General features: G+C 35.3%; 1 protein-coding gene across 2 annotated transcripts; it reads left to right on the top strand.

Moving 5' to 3' along the window:
• The first annotated feature begins 1,600 nt into the window (after positions 1 to 1,600).
• LOC112789077 (uncharacterized) lies at positions 1,601 to 6,496 on the top strand. Of its 2 annotated transcripts, XM_025830826.2 has the most exons (6): positions 1,601 to 1,906; positions 2,760 to 3,093; positions 4,241 to 4,416; positions 4,608 to 4,730; positions 5,298 to 5,516; positions 5,723 to 6,496. In XM_025830826.2, exons 3-6 carry the CDS (start codon positions 4,261 to 4,263, stop codon positions 6,167 to 6,169), a joined length of 945 nt encoding a protein of 314 aa, XP_025686611.1. In that variant the 5' UTR covers positions 1,601 to 1,906; positions 2,760 to 3,093; positions 4,241 to 4,260; the 3' UTR covers positions 6,170 to 6,496. The 2 variants fall into 2 exon arrangements, with proteins under 2 accessions (XP_025686611.1, XP_072082472.1); XM_072226371.1 differs by lacking the exon at positions 2,760 to 3,093 and having other exon boundaries at positions 1,611 to 1,906.
• The last annotated feature ends 425 nt before the right edge of the window (positions 6,497 to 6,921 follow it).

Raw genomic sequence — 6,921 nt, 5'->3', positions numbered from 1 at the left:
TAGTGTACATGTAATATGATTTTTTTTAATATTATTATTACATATTTATAGTATTTAGATGTTTTTATAATTTTTCTTTCAAATTTTTTTAAATTCATTTTCAATCAGGTATCCAATTATCCGAACCGATTCAACCCAAGTTTAATCGGTTCTGAATAGTTTGGATTTACTCATTAAAAATCACAAATTCAAACTAACCTAAATCAATTAAAATTTAATTGGTTCGGTTGTTATTTTTTTCTAAATCCGAATCAGTCCGACCCATGAGCCCCCTTAGGAGCTAGGGCAGCTATATCCTCTTTTTTTTTTTTTAAATTAAGAAAGTAAAGTGTAATCTCTAACATTTAAATGCTTTCTCTTTCATGTTTTTTCTTAATTTCACTTATAAAAATAATGGTGAGAGATCACATTTTACTTTTTCTAGTGAGAAAAAATTTTGAGAGAATCCATTCCCAAAGTGAGGTACCCATATAATACCCGTGTATAGAAACAATTCCGCTACATATCCAAAATTTTTTAATAACTAAGTCCAACAAAGTTGGCTCGTACCCAACAAAAACTACTTTCATTACACGTGTGCACGCATGCGCGCTTCACTAACACAAACGAAACATCCACTTCACTGACGTTTCGGATGCCGCGTTCAAATAATATGAAAAATGGTTCCTATCTTAGTGTGTCCCCTCTTTTTTCTATTGGTGGTGTTGTATTTTGTTTTTGTTTATTCTCCTCCTTTTTTTTATGTTATTTCAGTCGCTTATTCTTTCTTTTCGATTTTTTTCTTTTTTTTTTGTTTAGTTTTATTTCTCTCAAGAGTAAAACAAGAAGAATTATGAAAAATTAAAATAAGAAAAAAGAAGAAGAAGAAGAAAACAAAGCAAAAAATGAAGAGGAGGAGGAAGAGTTTTGAATTGTATAAAATTTATCAGAAATATAACACTAAAATTTTTTAATAATAACACACAATTGTCTTAATTTTTATACTAAATTTTTGTTACAAAAGCACAAAAATTATATTTTTTAATACTATTCTATCTTCTTTCTTTTTTTCTTTTACTCTTCTTTTAGTAGCATTGTTTCTCGTATTAGGTTTGAATGAACATGTTTTTATCTGCGCGACAGTTAGATTTGAAACACTTGGTTGTACTTGATTGAGACTTGAATTCGAAACTTTTAGATAAAGTGAAAAGACTATGCCATTTGAGTTATAGTTCGTTAGCAGTTCTAGAATCTTTATTATTGAGATAGTAAATCACTAAAATATTCTTATTATTTTTATATATATATATTTTCTTTTTTTGTTTTTTTTTTTTTTTGAGAAAGAAAACCCTAAAATTCAAATCCTCTTTCAATCATAGTGGTAAGAATCCGATCAGATCGGTCGGTTCGATCGAAAAATCGGTGAATCGGTCATTTGACCGGTCCCTTTAAGTAATCTAATCGGATAAGGAACAGAACCGGGTTGAACCGTCCGATTTTGTGAAAACCGGAGAACCGGCGGTTTTGAATAACCCATCCGGTTCGAAGCTCTTTTTTTTTTCTCCCTTAGCCAAAGCAACGTCGTTTTGGGTTTTATATATAAAAAAGAATAATAATAAACACACAAAGCACTCGAACCTACCATCCCCATCCCCATCTCCATTGACCCATTCCCCCATTCCCCCTAACCCTAATCCCCAACGGCACCCATTCCCCAGTAAGGCAGCAAGCCAGCAACCCCTCCAGGCTCCAACCCCGCCGGCCGTCTCGTCGTCTTCGTCCCTCCAGACACGGTGCGGCTCCGACGAACTCCTTGCACGTCGCGTTTTGGCTCGCAGCCTCGCAGGTCGTCTTCTTCATCGCAGCTCCTTGCTCCGTCGGCGTCGTCGTCGCGTCCTCTCTGTCCACTGCCTCATCTGTCGGACAGGTTGGTCCGTTGGTGGTCTCCTCGCATTATGCCATTATCTCTGTTTTTGTAGTTATTATGTTCTGTTTATGTTAAATGTTTAATTATAATTGGTTGAATTTGTGGATTCTTGATTATGAAATTACTGAATTTGTTGAATTTCTTATTGTGCATCTGTTTAGTGTAGTGATTGCTGGATTGCTGGATTTTTTTATTAATTTTTTATTATGCCATTATGCCTGTTTGCTTTAGAAGATGGATTGCTGGATTTTCTAGCAATTTTTGTTGAATTATGTGCTGTTGAACTATTATGCCATTGTGCATCTGTTTAGTGTAGTGACTCTGAGTCTTTTTGTCGAATTATTTGCTGTTGAACTACTATGGTGTTGCTTTTAAATGTGTGTTGACTTGAATGGTTATTTTCAAGTTGAATGCAACTATTTTACTTGTGAGTTAAGTGCTTGTTATTCATTCATCAATTTCTCATGGTTGTATGTCTTTGTTAGGTACCAATCTTGTTCATAATTTAAATCATTCGGCAAATTTAGGCTTGAAAACATGTCGGCAAAACTGGTTTTATGTCCAAAACAGATTTTAGTGAATGCATATATGGTTGCTTTTGTCTTGCTTAACCCGAACCCTTTGAATTGAACTGTTGGAAATAGGTTATGCTCCCAACATTGAACAATTGATGTGAATTTGTATTTTGTAATAGCTTTTGTTTTATACCTTTGCTATTATATTTTTTATTTATGTGAAACCGGTTTTACCGGTTTAACCAATAATTTATTGGTTGAACCAATAAACCAGTAAATCAGTAACCTGATCGGTTTGATCACCGGTTCGGTTCTTACAACTATGCTTTCAATTTCAGCCCCGAAAGTCAGGCCTCTCCGGCTTTTCTCTCACCGCCGTCTGCCATCCTCCTCCCCTCTCACTGTCACGCTCGCCCCCTCTTACCGCTACCGTCTCTCACTCTCACAGTCTCACCGCAGAATCATCGTCTTCTCACGTCTGAGGCAGAATCGTCGTCTCAGCCTGAACATCGCCGCCTCCAGTCCGGTCTTAATCGCAGCTTCCAGTCCGGTCTCCGTCGCCGCCTCCAGCAAGATCTTGGCCGGTCTTCATCGCCACTGCAGCAGCATCTTTGCCGGTCTTCATTGCAGCTCGTCCATCAGCCTCTTCGCCATTCGCCGCTCTTCCTTCCGGTAAGTCTTCTGTGATTTTATTCGGTGTGTGTGTGCGTCTCTTGTGCATGTGTCTTCTGACCTTGATGGAGTGTGGTAATTGAAGACAAAGGAATGCTGATGAAGAAGATTGGAACCATTCTTATAGCAAGAATGTTGTTGAGGGTGCTGTTTAGTTTTAGTGATTGATGATGATGATGATGATGAGATGATTGTGGGTGTTGTTGCTGAAGAAGCACTATTACTTGTGTTTGTTGTTTTTTTTTCAAACAGAGTTAAGGATGATTAAACAAAATGGTTCAGTGTGTGTGCCTATTCTGCCTTTTGTGCCATTGTTGAATTTGAATTAACAAATTAGTCAGCTGCAGTGCAAACAACTAGCTTGTGCCATTGTTGAATTTGAATTTATCGTTGTCAGTTGTCACGCATATTTGTATCTTGAAGTTTTTGGGTTTGGGAGTGGTAATAAGAATTGAATACGCAACGGAATTACACAAGATATGCTAGGGGAGATGACAATTCAGCTACTTGTTAACTATTTGGTTTATGTATATCAATATATGTTAGAGACAGTCTTTGTTTCTCTAGTTGATTTTATTGAAACATCCACTATAAACATGGATGGATAAAAGTGGAATTTAACTTGAATGTCTCATTGATATAAAATTATTTACAAGGGTATAATATTATTTAAGGTTTTTATGAATTGACTGTTAGTTAATTTTGCAGGATTTTCTAGATGTATTATCTTCAAAAAATAAATTATAACATGATTATCAAAGCTTTTCGAAAGTAAGTATGATAATTTCTTATATGATTTTTCATATGACATACGTATGTGTGTAGGTGTGTTTTGTATTTGCAATGTAGATCTTATTGCCAATCCAAAACCTATAAATACCCAATCCCGAGCTACTTCATCTTTCTCTGCTTTGTTTTGAACCCTATTCCCAAAATTCTCTTCATTTTTCATTGTTGATTAACCTCTTGTCTTACTTGACCTTGGCAGCTACAGGAACTCGTCTTTATTTGTTCTTTGAGTAATATCAGCTGCATTTCTTTTTAAAAACATTGTTTCATGTAACATGTGGTGATTAAAGACTTATGGATTGATACAAATTAATTTGGATCATAAAAAGAGTGTTTTCTTTGCTTTGTGTTCAAACAGAGGCAAAGAAGGTAGGTGAAATGAGCAAGTACGGCTTAAACCTTAGGCCTGCAAAACAGAAGCAACAGCCAAAAAGGCCTCCCCTTGCAGCACCATTTGGATTCAATGATGAAGAAGAGAATGACGTTGAGAGAGAAATCGCTCTCCAAGCTAACAAGAAAAAGACTCTTAAGGACGTAAGTTGATGCTTCTCTAGTATAATAGAACTTGTGAATTACATGGTTATTATATTTTTTAGTTTATTTGCTTAAGTAAATATAATGCCGACCCCACCAAGTGGAACAAGTCTTTGTTGTTGTTGTTTGTTGCTTAAGTAAATATAATCTCACATCCTTGTGTGTGTGGGTGTTGTTTGTTAAACTTGAAGGTTGAAGAGCAGCAAAAGAAAGCCTTAGAAGAAGATCCAACTGTATTTGATTATGATGGAGTCTATGACAAAATGAAAGAGAAAGTTGCCCGCCCATTGATACAAGATCGCGAAGAGAGAAAAGTATGGTAATTATTTTCAGAATGACGTGATCTTTGTTCTTTTAAATCATTTTTGTGGACTAATTTTCAGCATGTAGAATTTCAATACTTTATGCAACATAATCTTTTGCCAAATTTTCTTCTCAAATCCCCTTTGTTTCGGGGCTTGAATTATGATACAGAACAGTGAAGATGGACACATTCGCATAGGAAAAATCCAATTTATAAAGATATAACAACATAACCTAAAATTATATATATATCAAGTATGCAAGTAGCATATGAAGCTCTATATCTAAGATTAATAAATGTAATATGGTAGTGGTAGTGGGATTCTCACAATGACATGCAGCCCTTCTTGAAGCAGGGTTGATTCGTAAGCAGCACTTTGTTTTAATACTTTAGTCTTTGGTCTATATGCTTCTTGTTTTATGGTTAAAAATTAATTTTTCGTGTTATAATTTTGTGAATTAGTTATTATTGTTATTATTATTATTTCTATTGTTTTTCCAAAAAAAAAAAAAATTCAGTTTCATGCCAATTGACATTGCCACTCATCAGTCATCATCCTGCAAATTTTGTGATGCAGCCAAGGTATATCCAAAATCTGATTAAAAAGGCAAAAGAGCGAGAACAGTATCGCGATATTGTTTATGAGAAAAAGATTGCCAAAGAGAGAAGCAAAGATGACCACCTCTATGCTGACAAAGACAAATTTATTACTGAAGCTTACAGAAAGAAGCTTGCTGAACGTGAGAGACAGATGGAGCTAGAACGATTGCGTGAACTTCAAGAGGAGAGAGATGATGTAGGTTCTAGCATTTTAAACATTTCCCATATTAATTATCATGTCTTGGTTGCCAACTTGATTGGTAATGGAAGAACAGTCTTGCTTTTCGTTTTCTTCCATATCGCCTAATTGAATTGATGTACTTCTCTATGGTTCAATTCCTATATTTCCAATTCTCTGTTTCTTGCATACTGCTGACATACAATTTTCATATTTGTATATAGGTTACAAAGAAGAAGGACTTTTTGCTTGATTTTTATACAAACCTTGATAAAAATGTTGCATATGGTGCACAAGATCCTTGGGGGAGGAAACATGAGAATCGAGCTGAGCAAAGAACTGCAGAGACACGCGAAGACACAAAGCATGATGCACCTGATCAACACCAGCATAATGATGTGCCAGATGAATTGCAGAATTCACCTGTGAAGTCTTCCATGAAAAACGATGTGGATCAGGGTGAAACTTCTAATCCTTCCAACAGAACCGTTGATCACTCAGATATGAAGCCAAATTCTGAAGCGTCTGTGGAAGGAAAGGATTCAGTTGAACAGTCATCAACTTGCCAGCCAAAGCCTGATCATCACAAAAGAAGTCAAGATGCTGTGGCCGCAGCAAAAGAACGGTTTTTGGCCCGTAAGAAAGCAAAGGATAAGGATAAGGAGCTCTGATTTTTTCTTTTCCCTTTCTAGGCTTTGTCCAACGTCGGGTGACAGATCTTTTATTCATTAGTGGATGATATTATGTTCCTACCTACATTGTCAAAGAGCTTAATCGGGAAGAAATAGTAATGTAAGTTATTTTGCCAAGTTTTTATGGTATGCAATATTGGTATCGGTTTCTGAATTCATCATATTGATTCCCCCGAGTAACATTGGTGATCACATGTTGAATTCATGAAAGTAGAGTTTGAAATTAGGACCTCCTTTATATTGTTCAAATATCTAACTGTATATCATTTTCCAATATAAATTTTTCCGTTTTGTTTTTGGTTGGTATGTTCATTGTACTTTTCTCATAGCAATTCACTTGGTTTAATTTTCAATATTATTTATCGATGAAGTGAGCAGTGACATGAGGGCAACGATGCGATAAAGTGGTAATATCAAAATTTTGCAGCTTCAAAGCAAAATTTAGCCTCTAATTTATTTACAAGATTGGCCACGTTATTTCCAAACCCAACTCTTTATTGTTGTGTGAGCATGGTTTGTACTTTGTAGCATAACACAAAATCCAGAAGACAAAAGAAAGTATTCAAGTGAGAAAATTAATAAACCCAGCTATTAGAACCACAATTTCTCATTTGATCCAGGCTAAAAGACTTTGTTAAGGAACTATATAATAAGATTTTTCTTTTTTATATATTAACAGAGACAAGTATTTTAAAATTTTACTTCATTTTGTGCGATAAAATGGTTTGGCT

This window comes from Arachis hypogaea, chromosome 3 (genome assembly GCF_003086295.3).
Source record: "Arachis hypogaea cultivar Tifrunner chromosome 3, arahy.Tifrunner.gnm2.J5K5, whole genome shotgun sequence".
Classification (NCBI taxonomy): domain Eukaryota; kingdom Viridiplantae; phylum Streptophyta; class Magnoliopsida; order Fabales; family Fabaceae; genus Arachis; species Arachis hypogaea.
The sequence above is the reverse complement of the archived record's forward strand: the minus strand, read 5'-3'. Positions and strand labels throughout refer to the sequence as shown.

Bases quoted from the DNA above. Each gene is read 5' to 3' on its own strand.
- LOC112789077 (XM_025830826.2), top strand. From the start codon at position 4,261: ATGAGCAAGTACGGCTTAAACCTTAGGCCTGCAAAACAGAAGCAACAG. The intron at 4,417-4,607 runs GTAAGTTGATGC...TTAAACTTGAAG, and splicing joins AGAAAAAGACTCTTAAGGAC to GTTGAAGAGCAGCAAAAGAA. The intron at 4,731-5,297 runs GTATGGTAATTA...TTTGTGATGCAG, and splicing joins AAGATCGCGAAGAGAGAAAA to CCAAGGTATATCCAAAATCT.